Source organism: Dipteris shenzhenensis, chromosome 21 (assembly GCF_047967505.1).
Source record: "Dipteris shenzhenensis isolate YYH24624 ecotype China chromosome 21, Dip_SZ_1.0, whole genome shotgun sequence".
NCBI lineage: Eukaryota > Viridiplantae > Streptophyta > Polypodiopsida > Gleicheniales > Dipteridaceae > Dipteris > Dipteris shenzhenensis.
Genome location: NC_141616.1, coordinates 2,567,585 through 2,586,230, shown reverse-complemented (window position 1 = coordinate 2,586,230; position 18,646 = coordinate 2,567,585). Strand labels below are relative to the sequence as shown.

General features: G+C 41.6%; 1 protein-coding gene across 1 annotated transcript; it reads right to left on the bottom strand.

The window, feature by feature from the left end:
* Positions 1–12,164: 12,164 nt before the first annotated feature.
* Positions 12,165–14,210, bottom strand: LOC147888362 (L-type lectin-domain containing receptor kinase S.4-like). The gene has a single exon (XM_087392147.1). It carries the CDS (start codon positions 14,208–14,210, stop codon positions 12,165–12,167), a length of 2,046 nt encoding a protein of 681 aa, XP_087248273.1.
* Positions 14,211–18,646: the final 4,436 nt, after the last annotated feature.

Sequence of the window (18,646 nt, the reverse complement as noted above, 5' to 3'; positions counted from 1 at the left end):
AGCGACCATTCTTTTTTGGTGCTTATAGTGACGTAAATACCGACCTTTGCGCTCGTTAAAAAAAAACTATTTAGTGTGAAAAAGATCGATATTTCCATCAGAAAAGGGCCTATGTCTTGTAGTGTGCCCTCATGGTGTAGTCCAATTTCCCTCATGTAATCCTGTATTTCCATCATTCATGCAATCCCTTATTTCCTCATGAATGCTTAAGCATTGATAAATTCGACTTAAACATGCATACAAGGGAAAGGAGAAAGGAAGGAGTTAGAGCTGAGTGATGGCTCGCTTCGACCGGCTAGATTCACCTCGCCTCAGTTGAGAGAAAAGAGAGAGAAATATTTCATATGTTTGTGCTTGCTTGCTTCTATGTGTGTGCTTGTGTGATGTGTTTCACTTGGGGCCGGATGATGACTTGCTTCGACTGGTTGGATTTATCTGGCCTCAAATGACATTCTAGTAGTATCATGATTAAGGCCGGGTGATGGCTCACCTCAATCGGCTGGATTCTCCTCGTCCCAATTGTGAGAGGAAAAGAGAGATAGGGCAAGAGAGAGAGGGAGGAATATGTGTGATGCTTATCTATGCTTGCTTATATATGTTTGCATGTATGATGTCTATCAATTGGGGCCGGATGATGACTCGCTTCGGTCAATTGGATTCATCTCGCCTGGAGTGATGTTCTTTTAGGTAGTATCATGATCAAGGCCAGGTGATGGCTCGCATCGGCCGGTTCTTGTATATACAAACAACCCCTTCCTATTTTGAAAATTGGATAATTCCCTAACAGGAGCAGCATATTCAGATCCATCCTCAAAAAATTATTCCAAGAGATTATGCCAAGGCTACATTACGTGTTCCAATGTTTTCGGATGATACTCCCACCATTGGGGATCTAGAATATGACTAGCATAGTCGAGGTCATTGTGAGCATGATTCCATCGCTTTCAAAACCTCTTTTTCAAAGTGGCACGATGAATGGCGCTGTAGCCAACATTGTCACTTGTGGATCTTCTATTTTCCTTTAAGAGGTCTCGCTCAGTAGTCTACCACACCATGTAAGCATTGCACAAACTTGGACCTTTCATGTCTAATTTCCGAGTGGCAAACCATATCGGCCGCATTAGCTATTCCCTTCCAAAAGCTAGCAATGTGAGCCATTTGCTTCATCTCTCTGAACTCAATACGAGCGTTTGGTGAGGTTGACTTAGCTATCTACTCGCTAGCTTCTACACCGAACAATGTCTCTGTTACAACTCCCTGTAGCTTGAGCGAATGGTCCAACATTATCGAGTTTGTGCCGAAATATGTTTTGTGAGGTAGTGGATGTTCTATAGGTTGGTGGCTTCTGAATACGCCCAACAATCTCTTGTGGTAGAGGAAAAGAAATACCAATCTTTTTCCTTCATCTATAGTGGCTTTGAACCACAGAGTCTCCGCTGATTTATACCAATCCTCAAGCACAAGGTCAAGGCAATGGCAAGAGTACAGCGATGCCCAAATGGTAGGATATTTTTCATTTATATTTTTTTCAGCTTTCCTATAGTTCTTTGCATTGTTGGCGATTATCTGAATAACATTATGCTCCCCAACATCTAGGATTATAGCCTCAATTTGTTTAGCAATGTATTCATCTATCTTGTCATTACCACTGTAATCGATTTTGTTGAGCAAGCCATTAGCACGAGCAAAGAATGGATTGCAGAGAACCAGGGGAAGAGAGAGGAGAGAAAGTGAAATCCAACTCCATTAACCCAGTACGAGAAGGACGAATTTGCTTGTCTGAAGGGCTTAGAGAAGGAGGAGAAAGGAAAAATAAGTATGGCTACTAGTGAAATGCATTCATATAGGAGAAAGCTAATAGACTTGACCAAACTACTAACTTCAAGAAGACACTAGGTAGGGCATCCCTATCTCTCTCTGTGAGTATGCTATTCCCATCGGGATGATTCATCTTCCCCAATTCATTTGATCGAGAGAGATGCAACCCTTACCATTCTCCTTGTGACTAGCAAGTTTGATGAGGATGTTGGCGAGCAACCCAAGGGTCCTGCATCCACAAGTGGTGGAGAAGGTCCATCAATAAGTGGTGGAGAAGATGACCTGAACCTAAACTGGGAGCCTGAGGAGCATACTATTAGCCTAGTTGAGGAGCAAGTTAAAAGCGACATCATCTTATCTTCATATCCGACTCATGCATATACATCCTCTACCTATAATCTAGATGAGGCAGCAACCAAGCCACACCTTGCTTCAGTTGATCCAATCAGGATTGAGGGTGAGGAATACCTTACCCTATTGGAAGTGATGGAAGAAACCAGTCTCCGAGAGGATGAGGTGCTGTTGGCTCTTGGATGACACTTTTGATTGTCATTGACTTTGATGCTCCAATCAATCCAGCAATCGATGAGATTTCATGCTTTGATGACTCGAGTCTCACCAACAATCTGACTAACACAGAAGGCAATCAAGGATGCCGCACCAGAGTATGACATGTGCGATGAGCAGTTCATGAATTTGCATAGGGAATTGTTCAGAATTTTTGAACTTTTTGGCATAGTCCTTTACCAAAAGGTCCCATTGTTTGAGTGTTCTTAACCTTTTCAAGACAGCTTCTAGTGTCTTTTCTTTGTGAAATCTTCCAAGACAATCCTGCTTTAATTCAGCATATGTAGCAAAATGCGCAAGACCATATTGCATAAACTAAGACATAGCTTTACCTTCAAATGTAGTAGCAAATTGTTCCTTTTTTACTACATCTGGCAATTGTCCTAAGCCACTGGCTATCCATCTTGTTTCAAATTGCCCCACGTGATTGTCAAGGTCATATCCTGTATTGCCTACAAATTTTGTAGCATTGATCATCAAATTATGTATCATGGGTGGTTGTTGGGGTGGAACATGGTGTCTTCTTTGTGGTTGAGGAGGTGATGGATAAAAAAGCCACCTTCTAGTTGCTAAACAGATTCCTACAGCCAAGTGAGTACCGCAAGTAGTTCGTATGAAGACCTCAACTAGGCTTAGTGTATTGAGAAGTTGGAGATTGGCTTCGGCTTCTTAGAACTCTGAGCTTCAAATAGGATCCGATGAAGAGCTGACTTCACTAGGAACATCATCCGAATCCTTTGTACTATTGTTGGAATGTTCAGTGGTTGTTGTGTCATCTAATTGATCTTTAGCTTGTGCTCTAGCTCTTTCTTGGTTGAAGTAAGATGCTCTATTCTCCTCGCTTGACATCTGTTTTGAGACTTTCCATGAGAAACTAGTGCTATTCTGTCAAGTTTTCTGTAGTGACTAGATGTTGAATGAGACAGAGTCATGGCTGACTGTGCTCTTAGAGAGGTGACTTTACTTATCTTTAGGCTCGCTTGAGGCGTATTCTCCTCGCTTGACATCTGTTTTGAGACTTTCCATGAGAAACTTGTGCTATTCTGTCAAGTTTTCTGTAGTGACTAGATGTTGAATGAGACAGAGTCATGGCTGACTGTGCTCTTAGAGAGGTGACTTTACTTATCTTTAGGCTCGCTTGAGGCGAGATGGCATTGCATACAATCCTGGTTGGATGCTTTGCCACCGTGGAAAGTCGTCAATCCAAACTGGTCAAACACTGGTAGTGATAGCTTCGGATCACCTTCCGCCACCTTTTTCTTGATGTAGATGTGTGTCTTGTATTTTTGCACTTCCATCTCCTGAGCACGATCAATGCTGCTACTGTGTGTTGGAAGTTCTTCGCACATTGTTTTCGCTCATGATTTCCGTAGTATAGTTGATTGTCAGATTAGAGTCGGAACATGTTCTGAGCTGCTGGATGGTTGGTCTATCACAACCCAAGCAATTCATGGTCATTCGGAGGTAGGATCTCCAAATGTGTTAAGGGCTAAAATTTCCATGAATAGAAAAATGTGTAAGCAATGCAAAGGCAGCAAGAAGACAATGTAGGAACATAAGCTAGTCAGATAGAAGTCGGATTGTATATTAACTCAGAAATGTATCTTCAAGGTAAGAGTTGATACAGTAGAGAAAGATAGGAACAAAAGCTTTCCTCTTACAACAACTTGTACAACCTTCTCTTCTCTTCATAATATTCGACTAGTGAAGAGGGAAGGCTATTGCACTAACTATTATCATATTACCATAACTATGTTTTGTAACTAATTCTAACATATGAAAACGGTTATAACTTCCCATATGGTGGTTTTTCCCACTACTCCTATGATTTAAGTTGATTACAAAAGTGTATTTCACTTGGTGCTGGTTTATCCCCTAATAATCAAACTCAGAAAGAGCATGTGTTATGTGTCCAGATAGTACGTGGCTTGCGTAATCACCGTGATGGAAGACCAGATTCTAGTGATTGGTTCTCTGTTTTTGATAAGGCATTTGAGAACCAGCTTCGAGTAGTAAATGGAGTCCATACCTATTGTAAACTCAGCCCTTAACTATATATGCTCTACCATTGGTTAATATCTAGGTGCATGCCTTGGCCAGGAGTGTTACCTTCTAATGGAGCAAGGCCATTGTGAACTCAGCAAGAAGAGCCAGGATAGGAAGGTGAGAAGGAAGAGTGGGAGCAATAGGATGACCATGAAGGTGAGCAGGAAAAGGAGTAGGATGAATAGGAAGGTGAGTAAGAAAAGAAGGATGAACAAGGAAGCAAGGTGCAGGAAGAGCAAGGATAGGGAGACAATGAGTAGGAACGAGAATAGCAAGGAGGATAGCCCACTGGGAAAAAAGGTGCAGGAAGAGCAAGGATAGGGAGACAATGAGTAGGAGCCAGAATAGCAGGGAGGATAGCCCACTAGGAAACAAGATGGAGAGAAGAAGCCAGAGGGGAACAACGATTAGGGCACCGCTGAGCCAAAACAAGACAAACAGGAGGAAAACGTCGATGAGGGAAATGAGCAATAGGAGAACTAGAAGGGGAACAAGTAGTAGGGCACCACATCGAGCCGAGCATCAGGGGGCTACATCACTCACTCCTCTTACTCTGCATCTACCCCATTCACCCTTTCAATGCCTTGTGTCTGTAGAGCCATTTCCCATGGACCCACTACTTACTAAAGATGAACATCAAGGTGGGTTTCCATAGAAAGTTAGTTGGTAGGTGCTTAGAGAAAATATGGTCCATGCAATTCAAGCACTTAATTACCTAGCCAACCATTGGATTCCCTCCGAGGTACTCGAGCATGATTTGTTCTTGAAAACCAAGTACTGGGAAGATGTTACCAGGTTTTTTGAGGAACAAACTTCCAATCTTTGTCGAGCTAAAGAGGACCTGGCTATTGAATTTCAGTCTCTGCAAAAACACTTAGAAGGTAAGCAAGGGGTTCACGATGACCTGGTCCATGCACATGGATAGCTATAGTACACACAGAGAGTTGAAGATAGACTTCAGTAATCTGTAGTGTGAAGTGGCACGATTGAAGGATGTTGTAAGCAAGGACCAGGAAAATGTTGTCACCATTATCGAGAGAAACGTTAAGCTACATCATGCCTTGCAATGCCTGTAGAGGAAAATATATGAGGATAGGCAGCAACAACAAGTACCTCGAGACCAGCTTGAGGCCCTTCAATAGGAGAATTTATGCCTGAAGGAGGCGGTCACAGAAGGGTAGGAACTAAGAGAGGAGAACACGAGGTTATAGGCTAGCCTGGACAAATATCAGCAACTCCATCATGTCATCTGCCTTATCCAAGTGCACAATGAACATCTTGACAACCAAGCTTGCTCATAGCCACTTGACAATGATGACGATAGTCTATTTCGAGTGAGCAGGTGGGTACCTCAGGCTAGCCTTCCTTGGTTGGGGGACGTACTTCACAAACTAAGGGCTCGGAAGGAGTCATGGCCCAAACTCTTCTTTTGCAGCACTCAAAAGGCCAGGTAGTGAGCACCAAGCAGGCAACACAAATGGACTGCTATTTTGATGCTTCAGTATTGATTTGAGTTTTGGCAAAGACGATGGTGGATAAAGAGTTGTAGATGGACCAAATAGCGGAAGCCGAGCCAATTTTGCCGATTGAGGTCTCCCACTTGTAGTGCCCACCATAGAAGTTTTGCGTTGCATTTCGGGTAGGGAGGAGATGCCCATTCATTACAGGGTTTATCAGTAGCCTGAGGCAAATGAAGTATTTGCTACACCATCCATGTACTAGGAAATTTGGGAGCCTATATAGCTTATCATCTCAGTGTATGACAAGGTGATTAGAGATTTCAATCATTCATTAGGGGAATTTTGGACTCAAAAAGGGCCTCTTGCATTAGGCCCTTAATTTTTGAAATTAGGGGGTTGGCCAATAGGAAGGCTTGGACATTAAAAGAATGGAGGTTTTTGAAACTCTTTTGATTGGTGGGATGATTGACATTACCTCTATCTTGGCTGGTGTTACCTAGGTTCACTTTGGTAAAGGTTTTGAAAAGGAACCGTGGCCATTGGATCATCCAAGGACATGAAGGGTGGAGGCTTCACAAGAATGCAAGTTAATCGTAACCCTCAAAAGTGTGGTATGTGGCACTCCCTCCTTACATCTTGGTCTAGCCCTATCCCATATGTAGGATTATTCCAGAGATCCAATGGTCTATATGCATGGCTTGCTATTTGTGGTTCCCACATATTAATGCATAGGGCGGCTACTGACAATGGCCCTTGGATGTAGATACATCCTATGGCTAGAAAAGGGCACACAACATGAGCCCTTAGATGAAGATCTATGATCCAAGGGTGAGGAAGAGGCGCTTCGCACGCACCCTTGAATGGGCTAGAGATCCAAGGGTGGATATGTAGCCATTGGATCAAAATGATCTTGCACCAAGTGGAATGGTAGCTGGCAGCTCATTAAATGGGATCATGGGAACCCTTAGATGGAGGATTTGATCCAAGGGTGGATATTAGGTGCATCACATGTGCTATTGGATGGAGGTTGCATCTAAAGGTGGAGAAGAGGCACTTCATTCCCATCTTTAGATGGACTAGGATGATCCGATGGATCACAAGCCCTATTATTTTTGCACCATTAGATCAAACACAAACACATCTACACCATCCAATTGAATATGACACGTTACACTCCTCTTTAATAATAGTAAAATCTCCCCCTTTATTGCCTCTTACCATGCCCTTTTCACTTCAAGATTAGGAGATGACCATTTTTCTTAATTAGATCCTTATGGGGCCCTTTTTGAGTCCAAGATTCCCCTCATGTTGTAGAGCAGTGCACTCAAAGGCAATAACACATTTTGAAAATGGAGCACAGATTAATTCTCGCTTGGGTATGACAACTACGAAAACCTACTAAGGTCGAGCTTCCCGTCTACTACAACAAACTTTTATGGGAATTTGAGCAGCTAGTCAGGAGCCACGTAACAGAAGCTTTGTCCATGCGTTATAATATACATGACTTGTGTAAGGATCCAGGTATCAAGTGGCAAGAGTGAGTCAGCTAGGTGAAATGGTACCGTACCAATTTTCAGACGTTGAGTATCAAAGTTTCATCACCCCCAGTAGCTGAGGCCATGACACTAGGCTGGCTCTCCGAATGACCCCCTATCGACATTAGAAACATATATCATTGGCCATCAAGGGGGCATCATTTTGATGCAGATCCACCATAGTATCCTCCTCACCCTTTAACTACCGATGAAGCTGGATCATTCCGACAACCCATTCATCCTCGACCTCCCCACACCCTTGCACTGGTGCAAGACTCAAGGTCCTACTTTTTGGCAAAGGTGTGAGACTAAGAGTCTGATTTCTCAACGGTGGAGCAAGACTAGGTTTTCTCTATCCTAATGTCATCTTGTAATGTGAGCTCTTGTACTAATCAAACGACGTCTTGCCTCCTGGTTCAAATCTTGGCTTAGACTATGTCTAGTCTCGTGCTCTTCTACTTTTGACACATGTGTAGACCTCCTTTTTTGTTCCTGGACCCGTGGCATGTCCTACCTTTGAGCTATATTCGTGGAGAACCATTCCCATGGCTTAGTCTATGTTTGGACTTATTGGACTCCTCAGAATGGAGACTCTCTATTGGTGACTTCTCAGAATCTTCTTACCAAAACATGAAGGTTTCTTCTCTGTTGAAGTGTGTCATCTTGAATGCAAGCTCAGGGCAGGTTTACTTCTTGTGTCGATATGGTGATCCAAAGTCACTTCTCTTTACGCATAGCTAGGCCATCGTTTTTCTCAAGATTGTCTTTGTAGGTGGCCCTCTGATTCCTCCTCACACTCCTAATGCTCGTCCCTTAATGGATCAAAATTCTTGGTAGCTTCCTAGTCTTTTATATTTGTCCAACCTCTTTAGCCTCTATGTATATGTTTTTCTTGTCTTGTTACATACCTTTCTCAGCTCATCAAGTGTGTATCATACATTCTTCATTTCTTGGATCATATGAAGTGCTGCTTGAGAGAAATTCTTAGTCTAGACACTAGTCATTAAACAAGTCTGTAAGATGTGAAATTCTCGAACTGTCTTTAGAGAAACCTTTTGTAATAACTCGCCAATCTGAGTAGCTAGTGTAGCTCCACTCAAGTCAGCATAAGCTACTATTTTAAGAATCTGTGCACTTATATGGGCTCGTATTCTCAATCCTCTTAATTTCCCACTCAATGCACATCTTTCCCTACAAAGATTTGATGGTCTTTTTATGTCACCCTGAGTTGACTAACTAAGCCTAGTGCCTAGCTTGATATAGGTATGTGCGAATTATAGAAGACGCTTTCTCTTTCAGTCCACAGGTTGCTATACCAGCTGCACAAGGAGCCCTTCACCTATCTCCCATTGCCCACACAAGCCATATAAATGGGGGGCTATACTGAGGGGGTTAGCCCATTTCCAAGAAGACCAACCCTTAATAAAAGCTAGCACTAAACACAAATGCAAAAAATGCCACCCCATCATTACAAGTAGGTGAATTTAAATGTGGATATAAGTAAGCAAACATCGCCACCAATTTAAACGAAAAGCAATGTCTTTTAGTAGTGGAGCTCAAGGGGTGAACTACTAACAAATGTTATGTATCACGTGCATTCAAGGGCTATTTAAAATAACCCCTCAACTAAAATTCTTATCCCAATAAAACCACCCCTCTTTACTCATAAACTAAAGGATTTTTCCTAATTAAAAAAGCTCTCCTGTCATTGTAATCCTATTAAATGTTTCCAAAAGTTGAGTTAAAATACCCCTCCATTTGAATGCACGTGGTATACTAAATTTTTTTAGGTGAACCCCTCGAGTAGTGGAGGTAGTTATTTTCCTTAGTGAAACAAGGCATGCTTTTAATGAAAGGAAGAATAGATGGATAGCAAGAAGACTAAACTAGCTTAATATTTTAATGTTATGTAAAAGAAAAATGACCTCATTAACAGAGTCATGAAAATACAAAGGTGGCAAACCACATGGCCCTACTTTAAACAAGGTAGCGCAATCACTTAGTCCGAATTTAGAGAAAAGTAGCTGGGATGATTATTAAAAAATTTTATTGTAAAAGGGAAAGGAAAGGTGTTGGAAGGAAAGAGAAAGCAAAAAAAGCAAGTGAAGGTGAATGAATATGGGGAAGGTAGATGAGTGAAAATAAAGGAGAGGAAAGAGGCCATTAAATATGAGTGGGAAAGTGAGTGGAGACTCTCATTTAAACAATATCTCATACTTTTAAAGAGAGTGCACAAGTGTGCGTGGGCACTGACTCCTAGTAGATTGGTAAAGCAAGTGCTTTTGGATGAAGCAAATCATTTTTTAAAGTGTGTTGTACTATCTAAAGATGGTTTTTGTAAGGTGATCTTCATAAATGGAAATTTGAAATACACAACTTAATTATTTTTTTAAAAAAATACTCGTGAAAATTCACAAAAGACTTCACTACTATATAGCACTACCTCTAAGGAGAGAGTGCTAATAGAAGTGGTGTCATACAGGATAAAATAATGGCCCTAGTGCCTAGCTTGATATAGGTATGTGCGAATTATAGAAGACGCTTTCTCTTTCAGTCCACAGGTTGCTATACCAGTTGCACAAGGAGCCCTTCACCTATTTCCCATTGCCCACACAAGCCATATAAATGGGGGGCTATACTGAGGCGGTTAGCCCATTTCCAAGAAGACCAACCCTTAATAAAAGCTAGCACTAAACACAAATGCAAAAAATGCCACCCCATCATTACAAGTAGGTGAATTTAAATGTGGATATAAGTAAGCAAACATCGCCACCAATTTAAAAGAAAAGCAATGTCTTTTAGTAGTGGAGCTCAAGGGGTGAACTACTAACAAATGTTATGTATCACGTGCATTCAAGGGTTATTTAAAATAACCCCTCAACTAAAATTCTTATCCCAATAAAACCACCCCTCTTTACTCATAAACTAAAGGATTTTTTCCTAATTAAAAAAGCTCTCTTGTCATTGTAATCCTATTAAATGTTTCCAAAATTTGAGTTAAAATACCCCTCCATTTGAATGCACGTGGTATACTAAATTTTTTTAGGTCAACCCCTCGAGTAGTGGAGGTAGTTATTTTCCTTAGTGAAACAAAGCATGCTTTTAATGAAAGGAAGAATAGATGGATAGCAAGAAGACTAAACTAGCTTAATATTTTAATGTTATGTAAAAGAAAAATGACCTCATTAACAGAGTCATGAAAATACAAAGGTGGCAAACCACATGGCCCTACTTTAAACAAGGTAGCACAATCACTTAGTCCCAATTTAGAGAAAAGTAGCTGGGATGATTATTATAATAAAAAATTTTATTGTAAAAGGGAAAGGAAAGGTGTTGGAAGGAAAGAGAAAGCAAAAAAAGCAAGTGAAGGTGAATGAATATGGGGAAGGTAGATGAGTGAAAATAAAGGAGAGGAAAGAGGCCATTAAATATGAGTGGGAAAGTGAGTGGAGACCCTCATTTAAACAATATCTCATACTTTTAACAAGAGTGCACAAGTGTGCGTGGGCACTGACTCCTAGTAGATTGGTAAAGAAAGTGCTTTTGGATGAAGCAAATCATTTTTTAAAGTGTGTTGTACTATCTAAAGATGGTTTTTGTAAGGTGATCTTCATAAATGGAAATTTGAAATACACAACTTAATTATTTTTTAAAAGAAAATTCACAAAAGACTTCACTACTATATAGCACTACCTCTAAGGAGAGAGTGCTAATAGAAGTGGTGTCATACAGGATAAAATAATTTAGTACCTCTCATATAAGGCCAAAATTTATTTTATTTTTATTTATTTATTTGAAAATGAAGAGAGGCGTATATTATAAAAAATGAAAAATACAAAGGGGCCTAGTGTTTTTCTTAATAATTATACTAAAATCTACCAACAATAACTTAACAGATGAAGCAACACAACTAACTCTCGTCGCATATGGGCTCCCATCCTTACAAATCACTTGGTTTCCAACATCCCACACTACAAGCATAACTGCCATCCTAACATATGGCCGGCAAGCCGGCAAGGTCGAGAGGAGCTTCAAGGAGTTACCAAGTTTTGTTTCTTAGAGAAGAGGCCTTCACTTAGGCCTAGCGAGGGGCATGCAAAAATTTTCCATCTTTATGCTCACATTACGCAAACAAGGTGGAATCCCACTAACGCCCTGTCTTTTGGAGTGTCATTATAAGTCTAAGTGTAAAGTAGCTCCATAAATATTTCTAATAACTTGTAAAAGGGAAATGATAGGTGAAGGAATATGGGGAAATGTCTATGACTGAAAGAGAGGAGAGAAAAGAGATGAAAGAGGTGTGTAGTGTGATGGACCATTAAGTAAAAGTGGGAACGTGCCTATTTTGGCAAGAGTAATATAAAGGTGGAGACAAAGAGAGCCTCTATCTTTAGAGAAAAATACCTCACAAAATACAAAACCATTTAGGATCTCCACAACAAAAGACAAGAATATCACAAGAAAAAGCAAAAACCTTAAACCTTAAACACATTAGAATCGCTTAAACTACCACTAACGCACACTTAAAGCTCATACCAACCCCAATTTGAATGGTCATACTAACCAATTTTTGAATGGTGAGATCGACCAAATGAACTAACTTCAAAACTATGGACCTAATTAACAACTCACCATCCCTTAGGGACCCTTGCATGGCCCAAAAATTTCCATCTTTCCGTAGAACTTTCAAGAGACCCTACCGTCATAGTCCTCCCTAAAGAAAGGTCGTCTCCTATTTCTATATAGTGTAATTTAAAAGAGGTAATATGCATCTCTCTTCGGCAGCCTTCACCGAGACGGAGCGCACAGTGGACTGTAGAGAGCGCTGGACTGGAATGTCCAGCCCATCTCGAGGAGGAAGGGCCAAGTGCTCGGGCCAGGGACGAGGAATATGGAGTGGTAAGACAGTGATTTCTTGCAAAGCTTGGTGCACTTGCCTCATGGGTGGGCGTGAGTGAGGGCAAGCTTGGCTGCACAGAAGGGCCAAGTGGAGCACGCATCGCCATTTCAGCTTCTCCCTCTCGCTGAGCGATGTCTGTAAAAGGTTTGGATCGAGGGCGTCCAGGATGGTGCTGCTGTGGTGTAGCAGCCACACCCAGTCCACAAGGCCGAGATTTAGAGTGGCATCTAATGAGCGCCGCCCACAAGCTACCTCCAACGCCAACACTCCGAAGCTGTATACATCCGCCTTATCCGTCGCTTTCCCCTTGTACACCACCTCCGGGGCGACGTATCCTGGCGTGCCCGCTGAAGTTATACTCACAACTTGATCGTGCTTTATGAGACGCGCAAGCCCGAAATCCCCCAGCCTCGCCTCGAAGCTCTCTGTTAACAGCACGTTGGCTGCCTTCACATCCCTGTGTAGCACGCACTCTCCCAAACCTCCGTGCAAGTATTCCAGTGCAGCAGCAACCCCCACTAAAATGTTGTACTTCGCCTCACTCGTAAGTGGCTGGCTGCGCTTTCTCTCCCCATAGAGATAGGTGTCCAGGCTGCCGTTGGCCATGAACTCGTAAACCAGCAGAGCTTCCCCTCTCTCGTAGCACCAGCCTTGTAACTGCAGCAGGTTGCGGTGGCGAATTTGGCTAATGATCTGCACCTCTCGTGCGATTTCAGCCTCCATTCTCAAGCCATCCTTTAGCCTCTTCACCGCCACCGGGGTTCCGCCAGGAAGGATGCCCTTGTATACGTTGCTGGATCCCCCTTGGCCCACTTTCTGCTTATCACTGAAGTTTTGAGAAGCTCTCTTCAGATCTGTGTACCTATACCGGTGCATGCCAATGGAAGCCATCTCCATTCCAGGTGTCTCCCTCCTTCGGTGGGATGCTGATTTTCTCCTTCTAACAACCAGAACGATGCTACATAATGCTACAGTACATAGTACGACTACCGCTCCAGCGACACGGATCCGAACCAGCGGATTCGACTCATATCGCTTCTTATTCACGTCCTCCACGGTGAAATTCCAAGAGTAGAGGACATTGCCTTGAAAATTATTACCGGAGGTGGCTGTAATGCCAACATACAACATATCCTCGTCCTTGAAGATCTGAGTGAGATTATAATTAGCCAACAGGCATGGCTCCGGAGGACGCTGATCGGCCATGGCGCTGCTGTTGGTCACCCACACTTGGATCAGGTGGCTGCAGGCATTATAGCTCACCCAAGCAGTGAAAGTATAGTTGTTGTAGAGGAAGAGCTCTGGATAGAACCTGGATTGATTGGAGGTGTCGAGAACCGCCATAGATTTCAGGCTATTGATGTCGATTCCGATGTGACTGGCGCTCGGGTCCACGATCTCCGCTTGAAGGTTCTGGAACGTGTCAAACTCAACGGCAAAGAACTGATGCTGCTTTCGATTGAGGCGGGACTCGGAGGTGAGGCCAAGGAACCGGCCAGTGCTGTTCAAGGGGGCTTGCGCATCTGCGGTAATGGTGAAAGCAAGGCCATCGCCAGAATGGTTATACGGGGTATTTGTGACGATCTGGAACGTGAAGGAGGTATGGAATGAAACGAGGTGGGGAATGGGCGTCTTGTAGAGAACACGGCCAACGTCGTAGAGCTGGTAATTTCTGAGGGTAGAATCGGGGTTTGGAGTGAGCCAGATGGAGTCCCCGGTTGTATCCCCGGTGTAGGAGGGCTTGTAGGAAGTATCCTTCGGTTTCTGAAGTAAAAACCCATCTATGGTGTCAACTGTTGGCCAATTAAACTCTAAGCTCAAGACGACATTGAAGAACAAGCTTACGACGAGGAAGAGGTGTGCCGAAGCTTCATTTCCTGCCATGGATATCTGATTGAGAAACTAGTGTCTAGACTCTATACATATTGACAGTATAGATTTATAGGTGATGAGCGAATCTCGGGAATGTCTTGCGCGCCCTACTGTTGTGTTTGCAACTTTGCACTGTAGTCGATAACTGAACTTAACTTCCAAGCCACCGACAAATCTTAAGCTGACTAGATTTTACGGTCGGCAGCCTTTTGTTTGGCTAAGTGGCTCCTCGAATGTCTGATTTTGATTTGTGTAAAAGTCGGTCTTGCTATTTCGCCCGGCCGTTATACGGCATTTGTGACCGAGAGACCCGGAAATCAGGATTAGACGGGTCTTTCAGCTAAATTGACCCTATGGCTACAAGAGAACACGTGATCTTGACGAACTTAAACACTCCGCGATTTTCTCTTTCACCAGCCCCCTTTTTCGTAAACAAATACAAAATTACAAAAAAGTCGGTCTTGTTATTCTCATTTTATTAGTAGTGCCTCGTCACTAAGTTTCCACTTGCCATTTTTAAATAAGGTGAATGATAATAAATCATTCATAAGGCCTGCCCAAAATCTAAAATACCAAACAAGTTGAAGACATTTAAAAGGCCTTGGAAGGTGAGAGAGAGAAGAAGAAAAACAATGTCAAGAAGAACAAGAAGAAGAGAGAGCGAAAAGGGGAGAAAAAAATGGGGACAAAAATAGCAAGCACCAATTGGATGACGACAAAAATAGCTGCCTTGGAAGAAGAAGAAGAAAAAGAAGAGAGAGAGAGAGAGAAAGGGGAAGAAAAAAATGGGGACAAAAAAAGCAAGCACCAATTGGATGAGGACAAAAACGAGCATGCCAAAAATAGCATTTTATCATCGCCACCAAAACCAACAATTGATTACTATAGCCTTTCCTATGGCCAGGCCAAAAAGAAGACGAATTGGATTTGTAATGCGGAAAAGAGAGGATGAATTGAAAGCTCATGAAAGAGAGAGAGAGAGAGAGAGAGAGAGAGGGGGCGGGTGGGGGGGAGGGAGACAGAGACAGAGTGGCTAAAAATATGGAGGATTTGTTGAGAAGAAAATAGCAAAGGGATTATAAAATAAATTCTAAAATCGAAAATGACCATTTTTCACTTCTTGGTAATAGCCTTCACTTAGACCTACCTCGTGGCAGGCCAAAAATTGAATCTACTTGTGGGCCTAAAACTAAGATCACTTTTATCAAATTGCCCAACGCACTTAAAAAAAATCAAGTGCTTTCTCTTTTCCATCCAAAATGCCCACTTTGCCACATTACTAAAAGGCAGAGCCCACTTTCACTATGAGCTCTTGTTTTTAAAATTTTTGAACATTTACTGTTTCAAAAATGACTAAGTGCAATAGTAAGGCTATATTTAGCCAACCAAATCTACTTCACATCTCTCTAAGCTAGCAATTTCTCTCTAAGCGATATTTATGTGAAAGTAATAGTAAAAATACTTTAGTTTAGTCCCTAGGGTAGCTCTATATAGACCATGGGCCATGGCACCTACCCATTTAAAACTTGTAAGATTTATAATGTAGAAAAAACCTACTTCTTATAAGACAATAATTTTTAATAGCCAATAGGCCAAAAGATAAAAAGTAAAAAGAAATTAAAACTTGTAAGGCAATCATTTACAAATTCTTCAATGGTCGATCCCAAGATTGTTGGCAAAAGGAATTTTAACTCAACAAAGCTCCATTTCTCCACATAGCGGGTTGGATCAAAGAAACTTTGACTAAACGAAGCTCCATTTTTCCACATAATCGGTTAGATATTGACACAAGAAACTAATTTGACTAAAAGAAGTCCAATTTCTCCACATAGTCAGGCCTATGGCATGACAATATAGTTATTTTTCTCAACCTTTGCATGGCTCAGTCAAGCAATCATTAGGGGAGAGTTGGGGTCAAAAAGGGCCTCCTAAGGGGAAGGTAAAAGAAAAGTAGTCTGATTCTTCAAGTCAATACACTCATGAATCATTTCACATAAGCTCCAATGCCATCTAAGATTCAAATTCAAAATTTAGAGGGAAACTAAAAGCCTAATACACCTTGTCACTAGGAAGCTCTTGATAAGATGACACTAAAAAATAAAGTTAGACAAATTTTGGATTCTAGCTATAGGTTGTCGATGCCCCCCCCAAAAATGCCCATGAACCTTTTGTGAACTTTTAAAACCTAAGGCCCTTTTGAGACCCCCAATCTCCATTAATAGCGACAAAAAAAGGTGAAACTTTTCATCAAGCCTTCCTTTAGCTTTAAATTTTATTACTTTAAGAATTGTTATTATTAACCTATATTTTATTCATAAATGTTGTACACGTGAAAAAAGCTATCTTGTAAAAAAGTGAAAAACCTTCATCTAAAAATTGAGAAATTATATACAAAGGGGAATTTTAACTTTTGAAGGTTTTTCTTCTATAATCTCTCAAAATCAACACGTATTTATACCTTCAAGTCTTAAAATTGAGGTTTTTTTGAGCATTGATGTATGCTATCCACATTTCACCCCTCCTCACGAACCCCTCTCTTTGAAGCTCTTGGAGTATACCATATCCACACTCATCTCCACACGATATGTATATAAATATATGCAAGGCCTAATTTAAATACCCCTTATCTGTAATTTTTTCATGAAAAAAACATACCCTTTTTCTCTTCAATCTATGAATACCCCCTTTAAATGGTACTGTGATGCCAAAAATTGATATTTTTTATTTGGCATTGGTATTGTTTTCTTCTATGTTTGATAAGAGTTTGAGTATCAAATGATAGCCTAGCGGCTCTCACTTAGTTCTATTTTCTAAGATATTGTAAGGGATTGAGAGGATGAGTGGAATCGATCATTGTAAATACCATAAGTATGAATTATAAATACCTTGGTATGGGGTGAGAGTTATTTGTGTATGGGATATTATGAGGTTTTAAGAAAATAGGAAGAGTGAGTCATATAAAGAGGTGGGCTCATGTCCCACCTCATACTCCCCATAGACTCATGGTGTATATGTCCCCCCCCCCCCCCCACTCTCCCACTTCCCTCTCATTTTCCCACATGTTCCTTTTGCTTCCACTTCCCCTCCCCTTTTCTCCCTATATCACTTGTATATTTCCATCTCCCTGATGGTTCATCTTTTCCCTCCTACACTCTCATCGTGAAGTTCATATGCACGGATTCCTAGTGATCATGCCATGTTGGAGGTTTTCAAATCCCACAACAGACATGGTGTGGCTGCTGGGATACGAATCTCCACAGCAATGACAATGGATTTGGAGAAATTAGTTTCACTGTTCCTTCACTTTCCATTCACTTTTACGGTGTTTTCTTTTTTCCATGAGTCTTTCCATACATTTGTGAATTGAAAATATTGAAAAGAAGAGCACCCCTTCTTAATGATCTTTTATGAAAGCCCTATGTCTATATGCATTTAGTATGTTCCTCCGCTTGATCCCACCCCCCTCATTGTCTTTATTTCCCGCTCATGTTTTCTCTTTTTTTTTAAATTAAAAAAACTGTCCTTTCACTTTGCGTTCTCAAATTCTCCCTCTCTCATGAACTAGCCCCCATCACCGCAGTCTCTTTCTCTCTCGCTCCGTGCTCCTCCCTTTCTCTCTCACTCCCCATGCTTTCTCTCCCATAGTCACACTCCTCTCTAACATCCTTTTCATCCCATCTCCCTTACCCACGATCCTCTTCGTCGCTCACTCTCTCCAATTCACTTTTCTCTTCATTCTCACCTAAGCCCATAGCTTTCCTCACCCCCCTTAATCTCGACCCCTTCTCCCTCACTCCCCTCGTTGCCTTCAACATTGACCTTGTTGCAATGCAGCCAGTAGCATCGAAATGCATAAAAAAAGCATGAATTGCTGAATTACTTGCAGAAAAACAAGTAGAGAATTTTGAAGAGCCACAACTGAAGATTTCTGAACATTGAAGAACAGAGAACAATAGCAAAAGTCTCTGCAAAGTTCCAACGCAGTTTTTTCTAGCAAAACTGATTCCTGGAAGACCGGAGGTCCGGAGAGACTTTTCACCAATTTTGATGTCAAAGATGGAATCTGGAGGAAGTTTTGAATTCCTATGCACGTTCAACAATAGATTCTTCACACACAAAAAACATTTTTTGAGAGACTGGAATATCTTCAAAGACCCCTTTCGCTTCCTAGCATCAATTCAATCATCAGAATTGAATTTGGAGCAGCTTACGTTCTTGGGCAAGGTTTCAGCGCAGACTTCCACCAAACACATTTTTTCGGGAGTCCATAGACCCGTTTCATTTCCAAGTATCAATTCAATCCTCAAAATTGAATTTGGAGCAGCTTGTGTTCTTAGGCAAGGTTTCAGCACAGATCTCCACCAAACACGTTTTCTTTGGGAAGTCCATAGACCCAGTTCATTTCTAAGCATCGATTCAATCATCAAAGCTTTATGCTGTTTCTCCCA

Coding starts and splice junctions, on each gene's coding strand:
- LOC147888362 (XM_087392147.1), bottom strand. CDS start 14,210: ATGGCAGGAAATGAAGCTTCGGCACACCTCTTCCTCGTCGTAAGCTTG.